We start from the raw sequence: 22,228 nt of genomic DNA, 5'->3' as shown, positions 1-22,228 counted from the left end.
TAGATTGAAGCAGAGCCTCTTTTGCCTCCATGTTCCAGTTCTCTAGCTCTTCGATTCTCTGTTCAGTCGCGGTTATTCTTGTAGCTTGTGTGTTTAGTTCTGTCGTTGTTTCCGTGAGCCGCTGGTTAATGTCCTTCTGAAAATCCTCGAGTTCTTTTTTTCATTTCCTTTTTGATTTCTTCTTTGAATGTGGTGAACTCTATTTTCAGTTCGGTTTTAAAGTCTTGGATTTCCTTAACGATATTTTTCATTCCTGTTCGAATCACCGCAGCCGCCTCGGACTCCATGCACTTTTCCTCTCCCTCCATGTCATCTGCTGTATCGTCTCCGTCTTCGTTGGTCAATTCGGGTTGTTTTTTCGGGTTCTTTTGGTTTGTTTGTCTTCTTGGTCTTCCTCCCCTTTCCATCTCTGTTTCAGATGTATTAATTTTTATCGAAATAATCGAATTCGGGGTTTTTTATCGAGTACTGATCGGGAGCAAGTTATCTATGCTGCCATCTTGGGTTGCCACCTGAACACACCTTTTAATGATTTTTTTCTTGTGTTTGAGATACACTCGTTGCTAACACAAGTATAAGATCAAATATAAACTTTATGTCAACAGTTTGGGGAAGGTCTTTTCCACTTCTAGCATGAACATAAAGGACTGTAAAGACAACGTGTTGATGGCCATGGTTTTAAAATATCCAACAGGCTTATAGTCAGACGGCCACATGCATATAAGATACCACAAGATGCTCTTATAGGCTACCAGCTCTGTGTGTGTGTGTGTAGCTGTCGTGCTGATCATGGAATCCACTGCATGTATAAGCAGCTTGTGATCTGTGAGCAGTTGTGAATGTTTGATGTGTTTTTTATCATCATATGACCCAGTTCTCCTGAGACAGAACTTTCAGACTTAAAAAGCAGAAGAACTGAAGTTTACTTATAGAAAATAAATCAGCAGATGATGTGAATGAATCACTGCAGGATCCGGGACCTAAATTATACCTGATTCATGTTCCTTTAGAAAGAGCCCCAGCATGGACATTATTGTGACCGGCCCATTCAGAGTAACAGTGCTGTGATTTACTTCTGAACTGTGTTATGATTTACTGACTCAGCACACAGAAACCTGCTGCTGTGTATTTTAATCCACTGTTTCCAAGTCCCACCACATTTTGTGGAGACGCTCGAACCCCTGCGTGAGCAATAAATAAACTTAATAAATAAACTTTATAAATAATTGTCCATCAGCCCTTGTAGTTTTTTCATCAGTCCAGTTTCTCCAGCCACTGAGGCTCTGATATATTCCAGCATTTTAAAAATGATCAGTGATCATTTAAAATAAGTTATAAATCAATATAATTTATATAATTTTGTAATCATTAATGACATGTTTATATGAGTATAAATATATTGTGTGTGTGTGTGTGTGTGTGTGTGTGTGTGTGTGTGTGTGTGTGTGTGTGTGTGTGTGTAGGCTCTACCCCAGCAGACTCCGCCTTCTATTCCAACACATTCACTGTTGATTCCGGTGTAACTGGGTCTCAGGAAGAACATGGGGGTTTGGACACTCAGAATCAGGTGTACCAGGCTGTTCCCCCACCGTCCAGCGGCTACTACAACCAGCAGAGCCAGCAATACGGCCAGTATAAGAAGAACACCCAGAACACTAATGCTAATGCTGACCAGAGCCAGCAGTCACTGGTGGGACCTAATTATGGCTATGGTTACCAGAACTCCCAGAACTACAGTTATGGTGGTGAGTGGTCTGTGGGTCATAACACACTGGTACAATAAACACTCACGTGTGGAAATTAGTTTTTTTAATCAGGTTTTTACATCAGTGAATCTGGTAATTCTGCAGCTCTTTATAAACTAAATTTGAACTCTGAACCTTTTAATGATTATATGCACTGTAGAGTACAGAACACCTAAAATCTAGGGTAATCGACCTGTTCTAGCTTAGCACGTCCAATTTCGTCCCATCTGTCCTCTCATTAGTGCGGATTCCTGCTCCTGATTGGGGCTGACGAGGCCGTTCCACGCCTCCTCCTCCGAAACGTGCACAGCCAATCGACCGTCTTATCACCCACACTCGACGAGTGCAGCATGGCAGAGTACTGTGTACAGAGGATCACACACTCCGCCACACCCCCTCCCGTCTCCATACAGGCGCCACCAACCAGCCAGCAGAGGGCGCGACCGCCCCGTTCCTGAGAGAGCATCCGCTACGGTCTCAAGTCCCGCCCCCATCCGGACAACAGGCCAATCGTTGTCCATAGCCGCCCAGCCTCGACCGTGAAGGCAGAGCTGGATTCGAAACGACGCTCCTTCGAAATCCAGCTCTTGTTGCAGCGCGTGTCTTTTACCGCTGCGCCACCTGAGCGGCTCTGTTCTAGCTTTTAAAGAACATAATGCATAATAACTAGGGTTTCCCCTAACTCATAGCAACTGCAGAATGAGTTTATTTAAAAAATACAAAATCACTATTTATGGTTTTATTTTATTACCTTTAAATATAATAATAATAATATAAGATAAGAATAATACAATTATAATAATAATAATCTCTGTGTCTCTGCAGCGTACTCTAACCAGTCCACATACAGTGGAACAGGAGCAGTGACTGGTACAATGATGGGCACAGGGACTGGCACCATGACTGGTACAGAATCAGAAGCAGGAAGTTATGGATATCAACAAAGTGCGTATCCAAACCTGGGAGGCTACAGCAGCAACACCAACACCAACAACTACAGCTACAAATGAGCTTCTGTTTACTGTTATTATACCACCCCCATAGGTGCAACTTCCTGTTTCCTCTTGCCAGGCTAATCGACTCTGGTTGATTGGCTGATAATCTACTCACTCGTTACCTTTAAAGTTTTATTCATTTTATTTTGTATTGTTTGTTGTGTAGCGACAGTGTGTTAGCAGTTATTGCTCTCTTAGGTTTTAAGTAAATGAGTATGTGGGTGGAGAGGAAGTGACACGAGTATTTCTGTAACCCTTAAAAATTTAGTAAGTCGTTCATGATTGTATCTGGTTTTGGTGAATCTGTAGCGCTGATGTGTGTCGTTGCTACTGTGACAATAAACATTTTCTATTTTTAAACTTTTAAACCATGTTTTTTTTTTTTTTTTTTTTCTGTTTGACTGAAATGAGCATCTAAAATTCCCACAATCCATTGCAGCTGTAGCACTGTAGTACCAACCCTGTAGATCTGTGATCAGGATCAGTCCCGTTCAATCTTTTTACTACCAGTTAAATCAGAATGAATCAGCTGAATGTTTATTTTTCAGTCATCAGTGAGAAATATAAAAACAACCTGCTGATTTATTGAACGTTATTATTTTTATTTGAATCAGGAATAACAATTTTGTGAAAAAGCATCGCCCAATGACTTCGGGGGGGTTGGGGTGGTCAGAGGCCTTAAGTCTCCAGTGATTCTACTGGCCTGGTTTACCACCTAAACCAGCTTGTTCCTGTGCTGGGACACATTGTTGTAACTGTAAGCCATAATTAAAGTGTTTGCTGGTGTTCCTCAGGAGAGAGGGAGTCTGATCTAAAAAGTGAGTTTGCTGGTGGCAGTGATTGTTCTTAAATATTTAAATTGATTAACTTGTTCCACTTCCTGCCCTTTCATGGTAGTTGGTTTGGGAACAGACCCTATACTGCCTGCTTCCATCATCCGTCCAAACCGAAGCTCCCGCTGACATGAATATAAAGGAAACTGCCATCAAACCAGGAGACTAGATGGTTGATGCACTAAGAGTGGGATGTGCTGGTACCAACCTGCAGGCGGGCAATAAGGGCCATATCAGCATATTTCTACAAAGATGTCTTTGCTATGATATTATATTTCATTTGTATATATAGAGAATAAAAGGGGAGATAAAGATAGATAGATAGATAGATAGATAGATAGATAGATAGACAGACAGACAGACAGACAGATAGATAGACAGACAGATAGATAGACAGATAGACAATCTTTATTGTCCGTCTCAAACAGACAGAAATTCGACAGGGCTTCAGTACACTCATAATCACAAATACACAATTCACATACATACAACATAGGTTAAAACGATTAGAATATTATGTTTTATGAATTTAAAATTGTGATTGCCGAAGGGACAAATGATTTTTTGTAAACATTTTTCAGAGCTAGTGGAACCTTATATCTCCTTCCTGATGGAAGTAACTGAAAGTGTGGGTGTAGTGGATGAGATGGGTCTGCAGTGATCAGTGTGGCCTTCCTGAGCGCTCATACAATGCTGATAATGTCTGTGAAGAGCCTGTAATTTTGCTGCCTTGTTTAATGATTCGAGACAGTTTGTAATGAAAATAGCATTTTATTAAAATAAAAATCACATGAATTGTGACTCACACACACACTGCAGTGTTTATATAAAAGTAGCTATAAGAAGAAGAAGTTGGAGTTTTGGAACTAAAGATGACAGCGACTCTGCAGGTCTGTCATTACTTATTTCAATTTATATCAGACTGATTTTGGGGTTTGTACAAGTTATTATTTAGAAATGTGATAATTCAGTCAATAATTTTGGTAGCGTTAACATTTTTGTGTAATGAATAATATCAAAAACTCAGAGTCGGACACTTATCTGATTTCTTTATGGTAAGAATTTAATCTTAAACTGATGGGTTCATGTGGGCAACGTTTATGTATCAAATGTATTTGTAAAGAGTTTTTTTTTTTTTTTTTTTTTTTTTTTTTTTTTTTTTTTTTTTTTTTTTTACAACAGTGTCTCAAAGCAACTTTACAAAATTCAGGACAATGTCTGTTTAATGTGGGTGTGGGTGTGGGTGTGGGTGTGGGTGTGGGTGTGGGTGTGTTTAGGTGTGTGGGTGTGTAATCAGTGTGTAAGTGGGTACAGGTGTGAATGAGAGTATATAAAAGGAAGTGGCTGTATTTTGAGACAGGAACTGGGGGTAGGAGAGAGAACTAACAGGGAGCTCACAGTAAGCTTTAGTGTGAGCTTTAAATTTGAGGTTTTCTGTTAAATAAAAATGTTTCATTTTCTCCAGTTTTTGCTTTAATGTTTTATGAATTTTTGTAAGTTTAGTGTTTAAATTTGACAGTTGATGTCTGTAATAATCTGAGAATAATGCAGAGTAGCATCTGAAACACATGCACTTAATTAATACTTAATTTGTTAAGCTAACCCTGAAAAACAAAGTTTTAAGTAGCAGTTTTCCCAGCATGCCCTAGTTCATGTTTTCGTTACCATTCTGTTGACTTTCTTCTCATTTTGCCTGAATTAACACTGTTTCTATGTAGATGGCTGTACAGGTGGTTTTTATTTTGATGCTCCCTGTGGTTCTTTGCCTTTCACCTTCATTTATTGATCTGGAACAGAAACGCAGTGAGTAATGTTTTATAATGCAGTGTTTCATTTAGGATTTAATAAATTACCAGTTGGCTTATTATAAAGTTTGACCCCTGATGATTGGTTAATGATTAATAATTAATAATTACAATGCTTAATGCTGTGCCTGTGATGTGGGTGAAGGTTGGCCAGTAGAGATTACTTGCAGTATTACCCAGAAAGCAATGTGACTGTTTTGAAGTGGACAAGGGCAAAAATTAATTTTATAATTATAATAATTACCCCCCCCAGGTAATGGATCATCCATACGGTTCCTGGTGGTGGGTGACTGGGGTGGGGTACCCAATGCCCCCTTTGTCACTCCGATTGAGTGGGCTACAGCACAAGAAATGGGTCGCACTGCCCAGCAGCTCGGGGCTGACTTTGTTTTAGCTTTGGGCGATAACTTTTATTATAAAGGTGTGAAGAGTGTGGATGATCCCCGGTTTCAGGTACGTTTTAAACAATTAGGATGTTTGTTTAGGCAAAAGTGCATTTTAGTGAAAGTGAGATTTTATGCAGTGTAAAAAGTATTTCAGAAATTAAAATAAAACTCTTGTAAATCTAAATTCTCAATTTCTTTTGGGTTTTTGTAGGAAACGTTTGAGCAGGTCTACACTGCGAAATCTCTTAATATTCCATGGTTTGTTGTTGCTGGCAACCATGACCATGCAGGAAATGTTTTAGCTCAGATCCAGTACAGTAAAATGTCTCGGAGATGGTGAGTCTTTGTCCATGTGAAATTTCCCTCTGTCTGGTTAGATTATGTCAAAACCATTTTTAGGATCTTAACCATTTTTTTCCTATAATTTAAGGAATTTCCCGTATTATTACTATGAGCTGAATTTCCGAATTCCTAATTCGGATGCAACGCTGCAGGTGCTGATGTTGGACACGGTGCTGCTGTGTGGAAGCACAGATGATTTTCAGGATGGGAAACCCAATGGTCCCCCAAGCAGCATTTGGGCTAACCGTCAGCAGCAGTGGCTGCAGGAGCGCATGCGCCAGTCCAAAGCTGACTTCCTTCTGGTGGCTGGGCACTACCCAGTGTGGTCGGTGTCTAAGCATGGGCCCACTGAGTGTTTATTACGCAGACTGCGCCCCCTCCTGACAAAGTACAAAGCTACAGCGTACCTGTGTGGTCATGATCACAACCTGCAGGTGAGGATGCTTTAGATACTTGATGGTAGTTTGTGAAACTTTAATTGAGCTGAACATTTAATGGTTTCAAGTTGTACAAAGAACTTTGCAAAGATCACAAACTATACAGTTGAATTGGTTATGCTAATTTTTTTACCTTTACCAACAAATTGAGTCTGATTATACTTTGTTCCAACAGTCTTGGTTTACTTCTGAAGTGTATCTTGGAACTAGACTTCAAAACCCTAGTAATTCAGATTTTTATTTTTTTGTCTTCCTTTTTCCAGTATTTTAAGGAGTCTGGAGTTGGTTATGTGGTGAGCGGTGCTGGAAACTTTATGGATTCAGATATGAGCCATCGTAATGCTGTTCCTCAAGGTTCACTGAAATTCTTTACGGGAAAAGCATCTACACTGGGTGGCTTTGCCCACATGGAGCTGACTAAGAACAAACTGGTCATTACCTTCATCCAGGCACGTGGAACATCACTTTATCGCACTGTACTGCCAAAAAGAGACCTGTAGTTCTTTTACTTTATTTTATAAATATTTTAATTTCTGTAGTTTACACTTTTCTGTGTTGATTCTATTTAAGTTTTAAATCTGACTTAAATTGTACCTTTTTATTGGTTTGAACAATAAATATTTTAAATAAAATTAAATAAGCTTTGAAGTAAACTGTCTGACTTTGGTTAGTTTGGTATATTAAGAATCATGTTTGATTAATTGGGGTAGGCCATGGGTCCCTTCTGACAATCCTGCAGCACTTTGGCCTTTTTGGAACATGCTGATTTCCTATTGGTGGAGAAAAGCTATTTGATCCTCCTTTACCCAATTACAGCCGTTTCAAAGTTTGACATGTGCAGACTGCTTACCAGCATGCTAGTAAATTACTGTTTACTTTGGCAATTGGTTAGGTGCCATTTATTGGTCAAACAATTGACGTGTCCACTTTTCAATTTTTGTTTTGTAGGTGTGTAATATAATTTTGTAAATATTTTTACATGTTGCAGACCTGGTTTTGTAAAACACTATTTGTTAAGCAAATGGTTACTAGCCTGTCTTGTGAGACCTAGAACCCTTGGATTCTAGATTCCTTCCTTGGCAGAGGAGATGGTGAGCCAATGGACTTTGCATTCTTAAGAGAAAGACAACTGTATCCCTTGCCTCTTTTGAACATCGGTGCCAGTGGTCAAACTGGAGACACTGTTTTACCATGATTAGCTTTTTGCTGGAGTGGTAGTGACTTAAAAAAAGAAAAGCATGCAGTACTAACTGGATTAGAGTATAACTGGAGCAGTATGCCAGTGGTTCTTTGTAATTCATTCCAGGTCTACACTCTCTATAGTGTGTGTTCTGAATGGAAATGAAAGAACAGCCATTCTGAACACACTTCCAACTTTGTGTTTAAAGTAGGGCTGGGTGTTGAAAATGACCATATTCAATGTATTGAGTATGCATAGGGATTGTTACGACGAATCTTTTTGTCGAGATGCCTTGAAGAAGCAGTCGGAGAATCCAGAAAGTACTCTTCAAAAACACTTTATTAAATGTAAGAAATGATCTGTGAATATATGTCAGAGCTAAGCCGATCGGCAATCCAGATGATCGCCAGCCAAAGGAAAAAGAACCACGTGCGTCTGAGCGCGCGGTTTTTTAAACTAAGCTAGGCTCCTCCTCCTTCACTGCTGGTGGAGCCAATGAAATGTGCTAAAAAAGCCCAGGGCTTTGCCCCCCCCCCACGGCAGACATCTGGAGGGTCCCTAACAAGGGATCATGGTAGGCGCCACTTTGAGTGCACCTACCAGACAAAGAGCCACGTGGGGAAATGCTGTACAACTTCTCACATTGAATTTATGATTAATAATGATGTTATGTTCCAAAAATCCTAACATGATACACGGGTTACTATCTGAGAACATTTAAAAAAGCACTAACCAGAACCAAGGACGGATTAAGGATAGTCTGGGCCCCTGGGCAAAGAGTTGCCCAGGGCCCCCCACCCCCACCCCGGGTGCCCCCTAACCCTAACCCCAAAAACATAAATAAATGAATACATTAAACAACCTGTCAATAACTAACCCTAACACAAGAATCTATTTTATATCATCCACTAATTCATCAAAATTAAGCTGTCTGAACAAATCTGATTCAATGGCCAGAAGTGACAGTGAGTTCAGGTGGTTTTGGCGCATCCTAATCCTGAGTTCATTCTTAATACGAGCCAGTTTGGAGAATAAACGCTCCCCTTCACAATTTGTGATAGGCACAGTCAAAAAAAAGTCTAAGTGCTATGTAGACATTTGGAAAGGTTGACTGTAAATTCAAATTGATCATGGTTTTGAGCATTTTACTAGGACATTTTTCTTTTTCTGTTATGAATGATTTGTATTGTATCAATTCATCTGCCAGGCTCATGTTCAGATCTGAAGGATATGCTGCAGCGAGTGAGTTAGCCTTTAAAGTGAGCTCACTGTTGGACATATTGTCAGGCATGAAAAGAACATGAAATAGCTCAGTTAAGTGTGTGTATGCATTCAAACGGTGGTTAAGACAGGACACAAGTTTGTCAATGACAACATTGAAAGTTTCGATCTGAAACTTGTCCTTTCCGTTAAATGCTACACCTGGCTCTGCACTATCATCAGACATAATTTTGCGCTTCTTTGTACGCTGGAGGTCATGCCTGTACCCTTGGGAGACAGCAGTGGTGACATTTAAAGCTGCCCCTTCAAACACCTCAAAGTTATCTCTCTGTGCTGCCACAAAGTCTCGTAAATACAAGAGAAGTTGTGTAGCTGTACATATGTCAATATCATGCTTCTGCAGCTGCAGGCTTGTGGCTTGGAACCTCTGTAGTATTGTGTCCCAGAAGTATGCCATGAAGGCCATTTCCAACGTGTCCAATTTGTCACAGAGTGCAGAGGCTTCACTTCGAGTTACACATTTCTCCTCCATATCTTTAGACATATTATTCAATGCCTCTCTCAGTTGTGTATAATATTTCCAAATAGCCTTAGTTGACTCAGCTCGTGCGTTCCATCGAGTACCTGACAGTGATTTCAGTGTGAGTTTGATATCAGTATCACGGAAAACCTTTCCCCACCTGTGTGTAGATGATGCACAAAATGTGTACATTGCCTGTACAAAGTAAAAAAAACGTCCAGCTTCTGGGCTACTGTCAACAGCATTGACATCAACTAAATTCAGTGAATGTGCTGCACAGGGGACATAACAAATCAAAGGGTTTCTTTGTTTAAGATGAGCTTGGACTCCATTGTACTTTCCCGACATGTTACTTGCATTATCATATGACTGGCCCCTACAGTTGGATAAGATCTGCCAAACTGTCCCCACTATGGTTTTCAATAGGTTCAAAAGCTAGAAAACGCTCAACTACATGTCCGTCATTATTAACAAACCTGAAAATAAAAGTAAGTTGGTCCACATGAGCAAGGTCTGGAGTGGAGTCAACTATAACAGAGAAGTATTTTGATTATTTGATCTCATTAACAATTGCCTGCTTTGTTCTCTGTCCCATCAAATGGATAAATTCTTCACACACTGTCGATGATAAGTAGGACACAGAACCTTTTCCCTTACCTCCAAACCTTTGGAGGTGCTCAGCTAGGAATGGGTCAAATTTGGCTAAGAGTTCTATGATGCCCAAAAAATTACCATTGTAGGCTGATCCTAATAGCTCATCATCTCCCCTGAAAGCAAGTCCCCTCTCCCCCAAAAACTGGATGACTGCAACAACTCTTTTCAAAACTTCCCGCCAGTATTGTCTTTCTGCATCAATTTGTTTGACAATATCAGAATCAATCTAGGGTTACCCACGTGGTACCAGTTACACACAGACACAGGTTTGTGATTGGTCAGTTTAGGTGATTGATTAGCGGTGATAATAGGCTTGTTCGACTTAACCCGGTGCTGTGCAGACCGATCGCCGCCTGGCTCGGTACGGTGCATGCCGGTTAGTTTTTTTTGTCCGACTTGCGTCGGCGCCACCGGCGCGTCTCGGTGACAGACTCGTTATAATCTCGCGAGAGCGGCGCGGCTGCAGGCGGCGGAGCCAGTCGCTGCAGTTGCTCTCCACGGGCTGCGCTGCCTGAGAGACGGCTTGATGACGACAGAGCTTAATCCTCATTGGCTAGAAGCGCCGCTGAATCCTCTGGCGGTTGTTTCGTTTCATTCTAAAATGTAAATCTCAGTTTATTTGTCTTAAAGACCTGATATGTGCGAAATACTATCATGCTTTCTAGTAGCATGACAGTTTATTTTCGTACAAATTGCAACATATGTCATAATTATCATTCCATATCATGAAAAGACTCAAGTAAGCTACCTGAAATTTCTTTAATGTAACATATCTTTTTATCTTGATGTTTTTCTAGAACTTCTGATGGTTCTTGTCTTCTAATTTTATTAATATAAAGCAATCTAAATTGCTTTAATATTTTATATCTTAACTGTTTTAATACCACTATCACTATCACACTTTGATTTATTTTTCATTCTTCTCTGTAAACTTTGTAAACATTTTAAAATATGCTACATAAATAAAAATGTGTGGATGAGCATGGTGTCATGTTTCTTTACAAGAACCAAGGCCAGAAGGTAAGCTGTTCTGGAAGAACAAAACAATCTTGTTCAGATGATGATTGTGTTAAGAGATTCATCTTCAATAAATTACAGCCACTATTCATCATCAATGCCTAAATAACTGATGTGTCCATGCTCGAAGAAGCACAAACTTCTACACAATTGTACAATGTACTTATTAACCACATTATTCATTAATGAATCATACTGGGCACATTGGTGAGCATACTGAAGTTTACTGTTTAACAATGCATCTATAAATACAGTGGTGTGCGAACATTTGGGCACCCCGGTCACAATTACTGTTACTGTGAACAGTTAAGCAAGTTGAACATAAAATGATCTCCAACAGGCATAAAGTTAAAGATGACACAAAACATTTTTTTTATTATGTCTCTATAATAAACTGCATCTTGGTTGTGAGGTTGTAGTGAATGCTGTTCATCATTCTCTTCATCCTGCACATCATCACCTTGGTCTCCTGGCTCCAAGCAAACATTGTGTAGAATGCAACAAGCTGACACTGCTGAGCTGATGGACTGGACATTCCTCAACTTTGCTTTCAGAAATCCAGTGAGACTGATAGAATAGAACTGTTTCCTGTTAAAATATGCCAGGGGGTTGTCACAGTGTGGCTTCTGAATATGAATGTGGCATCCATCTACTGCACAGATAGTGTTTGGAAATCCAGCTGCTTGAAAGCCTAACAAAGAATTGTGCAGGGTTTTTCCTAAAGGACAGGAAATGTGGTGTGCCATGTGCATATTTACCAGAGTACAAAACTCATGGAGATGTTTGGCAAGAGTGGATTTTGTGATACTGAATCGGTCTGAAATACCCCTATATGACTCCTGGTTCGACAGTGTCCATAGACAGGCTAGGACACTCTTTGTCAGTGGCAATTTTGTTTGCTGTGGATTCATATAGACAGGGCCAAACGTGTTTATAAGATCCTAAATAGTAAGTGAGAGAAAAGACGGTTATCATGATAACATTGAAACCATCTGGATGATTATGTGGCTTCCACATACTCTACGTACCTCCACTTGTCCTTTGGTGAGTCTGAAATGACCTCTAAATTCTGAGAGACTATAGAGGGGGACAACATCCTCTACAAAATGTTGTGTTTTTGGAACAAGCCTAAAGAAGGGTAAATGTGATTAAGTCCTTACGTAGACAAAATAATTATGTAGACCAGGGGTCCTCAAACTTTTTAACCAAAGGGCCAGATTACTGTTCTTCAGTGTTTCGGGGGCCGGACCGCAGGTGAAATAGTAAACACACCCAAAAAAGCTATTTACTATGTATACTGGATGTATTGTCTGGGCTTTGTATAATTGTAGTTCATAATGATAATGCAGAAATTTTATTTATTTCAATAATTTCCATTATCCTACCTCATACAGTGTTTCCTTAAAAAATCAGTGTGAACTGTGAGCCTGCTTTTGCCTGACGACAGTAAGCTTCAGGTTCCATATTTGTTACTGCCAGTCATAATAGCTAATAAATGTTGATCAGTGAGTCTGGATCTGGTTGGAGATTTAAGGTGTTTCAACTTCGAAAAAGTCTGCTCACAGAAGTAGATGCTGTCGAAAACGGTAGTTCCTTTGAGTGCATGTTTTATTGAGATCGGGGAGCAATGGAAAGAGAAGCATAAAAATTAAACAATGTGCTTGAGTTTTGATTTTGGATGCATAAATGCGTTGATCTCCGGGAGCAGGACGTTAAAACATTTCAAAACTCGCCCCGACTCATCCAGCGGATCTCAGTAAAGCACATCTTCAGCTCAGACAAGAATTCCTGAAACTGCCTGTAGTTAAGAGCATTAGCTTTAATGAAATTAACACAGGACACGAGGATTTTCATAACAAAATCCCACTTTGCGACACAGTTCAGTGGCTGCGGTCACTCATCTCTCTATTGATGCGCCAATCACTCCCCTCATGCTCGGAGCGCCACCCGTTGGATCGCTGCCGTATAATCTACTGAGACTCCGGGTGGCCAATTTTCCTCTGTTATTTTTTCCCCCGCTATAATACTGTGAGTTCGAAGATAAACAGTGGCCAGACAACATGTATTGCTGCAGTGGTTGAAGGGGCCGGTCAAATTAAAGCATCGGGCCGTAGTTTGATGACCCCTGATATAGACAGTTTGGACTTTAAGCCACTTTGACACAATATAATTGCAGTCTATTTACCATATACACAACCATAATGATTAAGGTCTGATTGAGTGCACTTTATAATTTCCATCTAATTATTTTTGGAACACTTTTACATTGTTTATCACATTCACAGATTCTACCTTGAACAAACCATATATTTGGAATTATGTATTCTTACGTTTTCATGTGAAATGTTTCAATAGTCTTGAAAAATAGGCTACTTAGTTTAGGTCTATTTATTTAAATTGTTGTAGACAGATATTTAAATCTATTCATTAACATAAATATGTGTTTGATAACATGTTCGTTAGAACTTTTCTTTCTTTTTTTTCAATCTACAATCTACAACATAAATGAATGATGAGTAAAACTATATTTATTTACAGAAACTTATTTTGACACTTTATGGTCATCTACAGGGGTTGGACAAAATAACTGAAACACCTGGTTTTAAACCACAATAATTTATTAGTATGGTGTAGGGCCTCCTTTTGCGGCCAATACAGTGTCAATTGGTCTTGGAAATGACATATACAAGTCCTGCACAGTGGTCAGAGGGATTTTAAGCCATTCTTCTTGCAGGATAGTGGCCAGGTCACTACGTGATGCTGGTGGAGGAAAACGTTTCCTGACTCGCTTCTCCAAAACACCCCAAAGTGGCTCAATAATATCTGGTGACTGTGCAGGCCATGGGAGATGTTCAACTTCACTTTCATGTTCATCAAACCAATCTTTCACAAATCAATCTTTGTCTTGCTGTGTGTATTGGTGCATTGTCATCCTGATACACGGCACCGCCATTGGATGCACATGGTCCTCCAGAATGGTTCGGTAGTCCTCGGCAGTGACGCGCCCATCTAGCACAAGTATTGGGCCAAGGGAATGCCATGATATGGCAGCCCAACCCATCACTGATCCACCCCCATGCTTCACTCTGGGCATGCAACAGTCTGGGTGGTACGCTTCTTTGGGGCTTCTCCACACCGTAACTCTCCCGGATGTGGGGAAAACAGTAAAGGTGGACTCATCAGAGAACAATACATGTTTCACATTGTCCACAGCCCAAGATTTGCGCTCCTTGCACCATCAAAACCGACGTTTGGCATCGGCACGAGTGACCAAAGGTTTGGCTATAGCAGCCCGGCCGTGTATATCGACCCTGTGGAGCTCCCGACGGACAGTTCTGGTGGAAACAGGAGAGTCGAGGTGCACATTTAATTCTGCCGTGATTTGGGCAGCCGTGGTTTTATGTTTTTTGGATACAATCCGGGTTAGCACCCGAACATCCCTTTCAGACAGCTTCCTCTTGCGTCCACAGTTAATCCTGTGGGATGTGGTTTGTCCTTCTTGGTGGTATGCTGACATTACCCTGGATACCGTGGCTCTTGATACATCACAAAGACTTGCTGTCTTGGTCACAGATGCGCCAGCAAGACGTGCACCAACAATTTGTCCACTTTTGAACTCTGGTATGTCACCCATAATGTTGTGTGCATTGCAATATTTTGAGCAAAACTGTGCTCTTACCCTGCTAATTGAACCTTCACACTCTGCTCTTACTGGTGCAATGTGCAATTAATGAAGATTGGCCACCAGACTGGTCCAATTTAGCCATGAAACCTCCCACACTAAAATGACAGGTGTTTCAGTTATTTTGTCCAACCCCTGTATCTCACCATGTCATAGCCAGAGTTTTCGGATCCACAAAAGCGGATCAGGGTTAGATTACTCAAGTCTGAGTAGATTGAACCCAGCAGAAGCGCGTTCACGGTTAACTATAAACAGGCATTCTCAATGGAGTTGCGATAAATAGATTGACCATGGATGTGAATGAAAGAAAAAGTAGTCCGTCATATTTGACACCAATAGAAGTGTTATTTTTAATGTTTGCGTGTGCAGATCATGAAAATGTTTTAGACGTGAAAGTAATACAGCAGTGGAAAAGGAGCTCGCAAATGGCAAAAAAAGTGAATGAGTTTAAATTAATAAAAAAAACGTAACCATAATGAAACATTTAGCAGAAGGATAGGGTAAAATTGTTTAATATGTCAGTTGTAATATTTGTCTCGATTTTAAACGTTTTTTTTTTTCATTTACTCAATCTAGGTGTAATCCAAGTGTAATCAGATGCACATGGCAGCAGATAAAAATGAAACACAAAAACTGTCTATGTTCAGGGCATATTTATTAGACGTAAATCATTAGTCTGTAGTGCATAAACTGTGTAATATTAAGAACTGCATTGGTGCAGTCTGAACCCTTTTTGTTGCCATCTCTCCAGTGATTGGTGGAGTGGTTTTGAGCCTCCTGCAATTGTTAGTGATGTAAATGTTCCTATAGATCCTAATAAATATAAATAATGTTCTTTAATAAAAAAATAATAAAAAAAAACACTCTTGAAGTACGATAAAGAAACCATCTCTGCTGCCTCAGAGTGGGATGATACTGGGAGGCCTACAGAGGTAGAGTATATGTTGAACATAGAGCATGGCATTTCATTTGATCTACCATGATAATGTGTGTGACTGTCCTCTAACAGAATGTGATGGGTAGTTCCGAATGAAATGAGGGACCATCCACCTCCAAAGCTCAACTTAGAACAAAGAAAATGTCTTACCAAATATGTGAAATATTTAGAAGACATTAAGCTATGTTTGATCATAACATGCTATTTGTGTCTCTTTCTTTGAAGTTGTGTGTAAATAAAATGGACTATACAAGGTCCATCTGGAGAAACAAAGTGCAAAGTGTGATCCTCAGGTGGAGCATCTAAAACAGACAAGGCTATAAATTTAGTTGCTTGAATTTAAGATGGGTGTCGGTGCTAAGGGTGTATAAATATAAATGTTGTCACTAAAGAATAAGGACAAGCAAACGAAGTTGTTGCATTGTTTTATTTTCAGTGATCATGGACAGAGCGTGACTATTTGTCTTCGATATTTGTAATGTGGGGAGCATCACATAAGATGTTAATGAAAGCATCTGCATAAGATGGAGAACAGTAGGTTGCAGAAGATGTATTAAATGTTCGACTGTTTTATTTGACATTTGTAAATTTTTGCAGATAATGGTCACTACCTGTATGTGGAGGGATATTCTGTCTGCTGTTGAAATAATAAAAGACAAGATTTTAATAAAATGCACATCTGGATTTCACTCATGAATGTGGCTGTAAAAATACTACTAGCAATAAAATGATATACAGTACATTTAAACCACAAATGATTTTAGCTTACTAAACTGTGTGTGTGTGTGTGTGTGTGTGTGTGTGTGTGTGTGTGTGTGTGTGTGTGTGTGTGTGTGTGTGTGTGTGTGTGTGTGTGTGTTTTATATTTCTCCATAACATTCCATCCATAATGTTGTAACTAATGTGGTAACAAGCCTTTTATGAATATTGTGATTATTGTGAGTAATAATGTTGCAGCTGCCCCTTGTGGTAACCGTCCCCACTGTCCCCGAATTGACTGAGTGATAAAAACGGAAAGGTTTGCGAATAAATCCATCGTGAAATGATTAATGTGAGTTTAATGACTCGTTCCCAACTAAGATGTGTTCGAATACTTAGCGCGTCTGTATCCACTGTATCCTGGAGTAAAGGACCCCCCGGGTTTACATGAGGAAAGTGCGAGTAACCCCGGGTTATGAATTTGTCTGAATGTAAAGTTTTGTAAAATGATATTGTGTCAGTGCTGCCCAGCGTGTTCAGGGATGAGATTGATGAAGAATGTACTGAGCACTGATTGCTGATGCTTTTTATCAGCTTGTATGTTTTCTTAATATTAGTTGTTGATCTATTTGTCAGGTTTGTGTAATGAATGATTTGCTTGATTGTATTGTGTGAGTGGGTTGAGTGTGCATCGTAAATAAGAAGGTATTTTTTTCGAAAGATGAGTATAATATAGTGAAATAAAACGAGTCGGTTGGGGCGCACAGATAGCTGAGCGGGTTTTTCCACAGTTAGCGCAGTGGAGCTGTGAGATGTGAACCTACCGGGTTCGAATCTCGGCTCTGCTGTCTACTGCTCGACTGTGCGCCCCCTGGCAGGGGGGGTTGCCCCCTGCCGGCGATCACTTTACAACAATATATGTAAATCCATGAAAGATTTGAAGAAAAGCCCTAAAAGAAATCCATGAATGATTTGTCAGCAATAATAGTAGATGATGTATTTCTATGTGTGTACTATATATGATAATAACATGTACGAAGTGAATGGATGAAGATGTAATATGTGTGAGGATTTTCTGAATGAGTGCTGTGAATGGTTGTTGACTTATTAGAATATGTGATGAAGATTTAGATTATTTTATGCAAACAGAAACATACTAGTTAATAAAATGTAAATGTTAATTAGAGCTGCGTGCATGCACTGAGCTGCATATGAATATCAGTGAATTTTAAGGACAATGGCGCACTCAGGTGTCCATTTTGTGTAATGACATGAATAATTTTGTTTGAATGAGTGTTTTTTGTGTCGTACTAGTTTGTTTTGTTGAACCCCTTGGCAGTCCAGCCTATTTTTCTCCTGAAAGACATACGTAGTTTCTAAGGCTTCTCATTCATAAAGTTTAAAAGATAACCCAAAAATTCTACTTCAGTGTTCTATAAAACCCTTTAAAGTATCATAAAAACACAGCCAAATGCCATGATTATATTTTACCATGCTTAAAATGATGATAAAAAAACCAAAAATGTAGGTTCTTTAAATGTTTTTTTGAAAATCCAAAGTTTCAGTGAGTATAAGTAGGACTGCAGGTGTGTATATCACCTAAACAACACTATAGAGTTGTGGTCAAGGGTATTTTGTAACATCATCTCACATTTTAGGCCTCTACACTGTAAGCCCGGATAAGTTCAATGTACTTAAAAAAATGTGAGGAAACCGGTTGCCTTAAAAAAGTGAAGTAATGTATAATGAAACCTTGACTAATGAAACCTTAACTTAAAACATGAAGTTATTATACCTAAAAGGCGAGTTGATGAAATTTTTTTATACCAACTGCTTTTCCCAATAATTGTACTTATTATCTTGAGGTCAATGGAAAAAACTATTGATTTGTTCTTTGTTTTCATGTTAATCACATATTAAATATGAATGAGAAATGTTTATAGAAAACCAGACACAATTGTAAAAAATTTTTTGTTTATTTAAGTTCATAAGTATTTACTTAAAATACAACATGTGAAGAAAACATGTTTAAAACTGTACAAACTGTATGTAAAGTTCTGATGAAACACAAACAGCTCCTCACAGTAACCATGAAAAAGAAATAAGAAACAGAAGTATTAAAATGAACATTAATAGCATTAATTTAAGGATTAAAATAAAGCAAGCCAGCACACTCTTTGCTTCGTATGAAGGCTAGCATGATAAGGGGTTAGGGTTAGGGTTAGGGTTAGGGTTAGGGTTAGGGTTAGGGTTAGGGTTAGGGTTAGGGTTAGGGTTAGGGTTAGGGTTAGGGTTAGGGTTAGGGTTAGGGTTAGGGTTAGGGTTAGGGTTAGGGTTAGGGTTAGGGTTAGGGTTAGGGTTAGGGTTAGGGTTAGGGTTAGGGTTAGGGTTAGGGTTAGGGTTAGGGTTAGGGTTAGGGTTAGGGTTAGGGTTAGGGTTAGGGTTAGGGTTAGGGTTAGGGTTAGGGTTAGGGTTAGGGTTAGGGTTAGGGTTAGGGTTAGGGTTAGGGTTAGGGTTAGGGTTAGGGTTAGGGTTAGGGTTAGGGTTAGGGTTAGGGTTAGGGTTAGGGTTAGGGTTAGGGTTAGGGTTAGGGTTAGGGTTAGGGTTAGGGTTAGGGTTAGGGTTAGGGTTAGGGTTAGGGTTAGGGTTAGGGTTAGGGTTAGGGTTAGGGTTAGGGTTAGGGTTAGGGTTAGGGTTAGGGTTAGGGTTAGGGTTAGGGTTAGGGTTAGGGTTAGGGTTAGGGTTAGGGTTAGGGTTAGGGTTAGGGTTAGGGTTAGGGTTAGGGTTAGGGTTAGGGTTAGGGTTAGGGTTAGGGTTAGGGTTAGGGTTAGGGTTAGGGTTAGGGTTAGGGTTAGGGTTAGGGTTAGGGTTAGGGTTAGGGTTAGGGTTAGGGTTAGGGTTAGGGTTAGGGTTAGGGTTAGGGTTAGGGTTAGGGTTAGGGTTAGGGTTAGGGTTAGGGTTAGGGTTAGGGTTAGGGTTAGGGTTAGGGTTAGGGTTAGGGTTAGGGTTAGGGTTAGGGTTAGGGTTAGGGTTAGGGTTAGGGTTAGGGTTAGGGTTAGGGTTAGGGTTAGGGTTAGGGTTAGGGTTAGGGTTAGGGTTAGGGTTAGGGTTAGGGTTAGGGTTAGGGTTAGGGTTAGGGTTAGGGTTAGGGTTAGGGTTAGGGTTAGGGTTAGGGTTAGGGTTAGGGTTAGGGTTAGGGTTAGGGTTAGGGTTAGGGTTAGGGTTAGGGTTAGGGTTAGGGTTAGGGTTAGGGTTAGGGTTAGGGTTAGGGTTAGGGTTAGGGTTAGGGTTAGGGTTAGGGTTAGGGTTAGGGTTAGGGTTAGGGTTAGGGTTAGGGTTAGGGTTAGGGTTAGGGTTAGGGTTAGGGTTAGGGTTAGGGTTAGGGTTAGGGTTAGGGTTAGGGTTAGGGTTAGGGTTAGGGTTAGGGTTAGGGTTAGGGTTAGGGTTAGGGTTAGGGTTAGGGTTAGGGTTAGGGTTAGGGTTAGGGTTAGGGTTAGGGTTAGGGTTAGGGTTAGGGTTAGGGTTAGGGTTAGGGTTAGGGTTAGGGTTAGGGTTAGGGTTAGGGTTAGGGTTAGGGTTAGGGTTAGGGTTAGGGTTAGGGTTAGGGTTAGGGTTAGGGTTAGGGTTAGGGTTAGGGTTAGGGTTAGGGTTAGGGTTAGGGTTAGGGTTAGGGTTAGGGTTAGGGTTAGGGTTAGGGTTAGGGTTAGGGTTAGGGTTAGGGTTAGGGTTAGGGTTAGGGTTAGGGTTAGGGTTAGGGTTAGGGTTAGGGTTAGGGTTAGGGTTAGGGTTAGGGTTAGGGTTAGGGTTAGGGTTAGGGTTAGGGTTAGGGTTAGGGTTAGGGTTAGGGTTAGGGTTAGGGTTAGGGTTAGGGTTAGGGTTAGGGTTAGGGTTAGGGTTAGGGTTAGGGTTAGGGTTAGGGTTAGGGTTAGGGTTAGGGTTAGGGTTAGGGTTAGGGTTAGGGTTAGGGTTAGGGTTAGGGTTAGGGTTAGGGTTAGGGTTAGGGTTAGGGTTAGGGTTAGGGTTAGGGTTAGGGTTAGGGTTAGGGTTAGGGTTAGGGTTAGGGTTAGGGTTAGGGTTAGGGTTAGGGTTAGGGTTAGGGTTAGGGTTAGGGTTAGGGTTAGGGTTAGGGTTAGGGTTAGGGTTAGGGTTAGGGTTAGGGTTAGGGTTAGGGTTAGGGTTAGGGTTAGGGTTAGGGTTAGGGTTAGGGTTAGGGTTAGGGTTAGGGTTAGGGTTAGGGTTAGGGTTAGGGTTAGGGTTAGGGTTAGGGTTAGGGTTAGGGTTAGGGTTAGGGTTAGGGTTAGGGTTAGGGTTAGGGTTAGGGTTAGGGTTAGGGTTAGGGTTAGGGTTAGGGTTAGGGTTAGGGTTAGGGTTAGGGTTAGGGTTAGGGTTAGGGTTAGGGTTAGGGTTAGGGTTAGGGTTAGGGTTAGGGTTAGGGTTAGGGTTAGGGTTAGGGTTAGGGTTAGGGTTAGGGTTAGGGTTAGGGTTAGGGTTAGGGTTAGGGTTAGGGTTAGGGTTAGGGTTAGGGTTAGGGTTAGGGTTAGGGTTAGGGTTAGGGTTAGGGTTAGGGTTAGGGTTAGGGTTAGGGTTAGGGTTAGGGTTAGGGTTAGGGTTAGGGTTAGGGTTAGGGTTAGGGTTAGGGTTAGGGTTAGGGTTAGGGTTAGGGTTAGGGTTAGGGTTAGGGTTAGGGTTAGGGTTAGGGTTAGGGTTAGGGTTAGGGTTAGGGTTAGGGTTAGGGTTAGGGTTAGGGTTAGGGTTAGGGTTAGGGTTAGGGTTAGGGTTAGGGTTAGGGTTAGGGTTAGGGTTAGGGTTAGGGTTAGGGTTAGGGTTAGGGTTAGGGTTAGGGTTAGGGTTAGGGTTAGGGTTAGGGTTAGGGTTAGGGTTAGGGTTAGGGTTAGGGTTAGGGTTAGGGTTAGGGTTAGGGTTAGGGTTAGGGTTAGGGTTAGGGTTAGGGTTAGGGTTAGGGTTAGGGTTAGGGTTAGGGTTAGGGTTAGGGTTAGGGTTAGGGTTAGGGTTAGGGTTAGGGTTAGGGTTAGGGTTAGGGTTAGGGTTAGGGTTAGGGTTAGGGTTAGGGTTAGGGTTAGGGTTAGGGTTAGGGTTAGGGTTAGGGTTAGGGTTAGGGTTAGGGTTAGGGTTAGGGTTAGGGTTAGGGTTAGGGTTAGGGTTAGGGTTAGGGTTAGGGTTAGGGTTAGGGTTAGGGTTAGGGTTAGGGTTAGGGTTAGGGTTAGGGTTAGGGTTAGGGTTAGGGTTAGGGTTAGGGTTAGGGTTAGGGTTAGGGTTAGGGTTAGGGTTAGGGTTAGGGTTAGGGTTAGGGTTAGGGTTAGGGTTAGGGTTAGGGTTAGGGTTAGGGTTAGGGTTAGGGTTAGGGTTAGGGTTAGGGTTAGGGTTAGGGTTAGGGTTAGGGTTAGGGTTAGGGTTAGGGTTAGGGTTAGGGTTAGGGTTAGGGTTAGGGTTAGGGTTAGGGTTAGGGTTAGGGTTAGGGTTAGGGTTAGGGTTAGGGTTAGGGTTAGGGTTAGGGTTAGGGTTAGGGTTAGGGTTAGGGTTAGGGTTAGGGTTAGGGTTAGGGTTAGGGTTAGGGTTAGGGTTAGGGTTAGGGTTAGGGTTAGGGTTAGGGTTAGGGTTAGGGTTAGGGTTAGGGTTAGGGTTAGGGTTAGGGTTAGGGTTAGGGTTAGGGTTAGGGTTAGGGTTAGGGTTAGGGTTAGGGTTAGGGTTAGGGTTAGGGTTAGGGTTAGGGTTAGGGTTAGGGTTAGGGTTAGGGTTAGGGTTAGGGTTAGGGTT

At 41.1% G+C, this 22,228-nt stretch overlaps 2 protein-coding genes across 2 annotated transcripts in view; both read left to right on the top strand.

Annotated features, from left to right (window-relative positions):
• The window catches only part of ilf3a (interleukin enhancer binding factor 3a), a 29,358-nt gene extending 26,250 nt beyond the window's left edge, over positions 1-3,108 (top strand). The window contains exons 18-19 of the mRNA XM_062997183.1: positions 1,464-1,745; positions 2,571-3,108. Coding sequence (XP_062853253.1) covers positions 1,464-1,745; positions 2,571-2,755 — 467 coding nt within the window. The 3' untranslated portion in view covers positions 2,756-3,108. The remainder of the gene's footprint in view (positions 1-1,463; positions 1,746-2,570) is intronic.
• Positions 3,109-5,276: 2,168 nt separating this feature from the next.
• On the top strand, positions 5,277-7,174 carry acp5a (acid phosphatase 5a, tartrate resistant; the record flags this gene model as incomplete). The annotated part of the gene is given in 5 exon segments (XM_062996482.1): positions 5,277-5,376; positions 5,632-5,831; positions 5,976-6,100; positions 6,195-6,540; positions 6,807-7,174. Coding segments are annotated over 5 exon segments (1,008 nt in total), but the record flags the coding sequence as incomplete, so codon positions are not given.
• Between the last annotated feature and the right edge of the window lie 15,054 nt (positions 7,175-22,228).

Source organism: Trichomycterus rosablanca, chromosome 6 (assembly GCF_030014385.1).
Source record: "Trichomycterus rosablanca isolate fTriRos1 chromosome 6, fTriRos1.hap1, whole genome shotgun sequence".
Lineage (NCBI taxonomy): Eukaryota > Metazoa > Chordata > Actinopteri > Siluriformes > Trichomycteridae > Trichomycterus > Trichomycterus rosablanca.
This window is presented reverse-complemented; position numbering and strand designations above follow the sequence as displayed.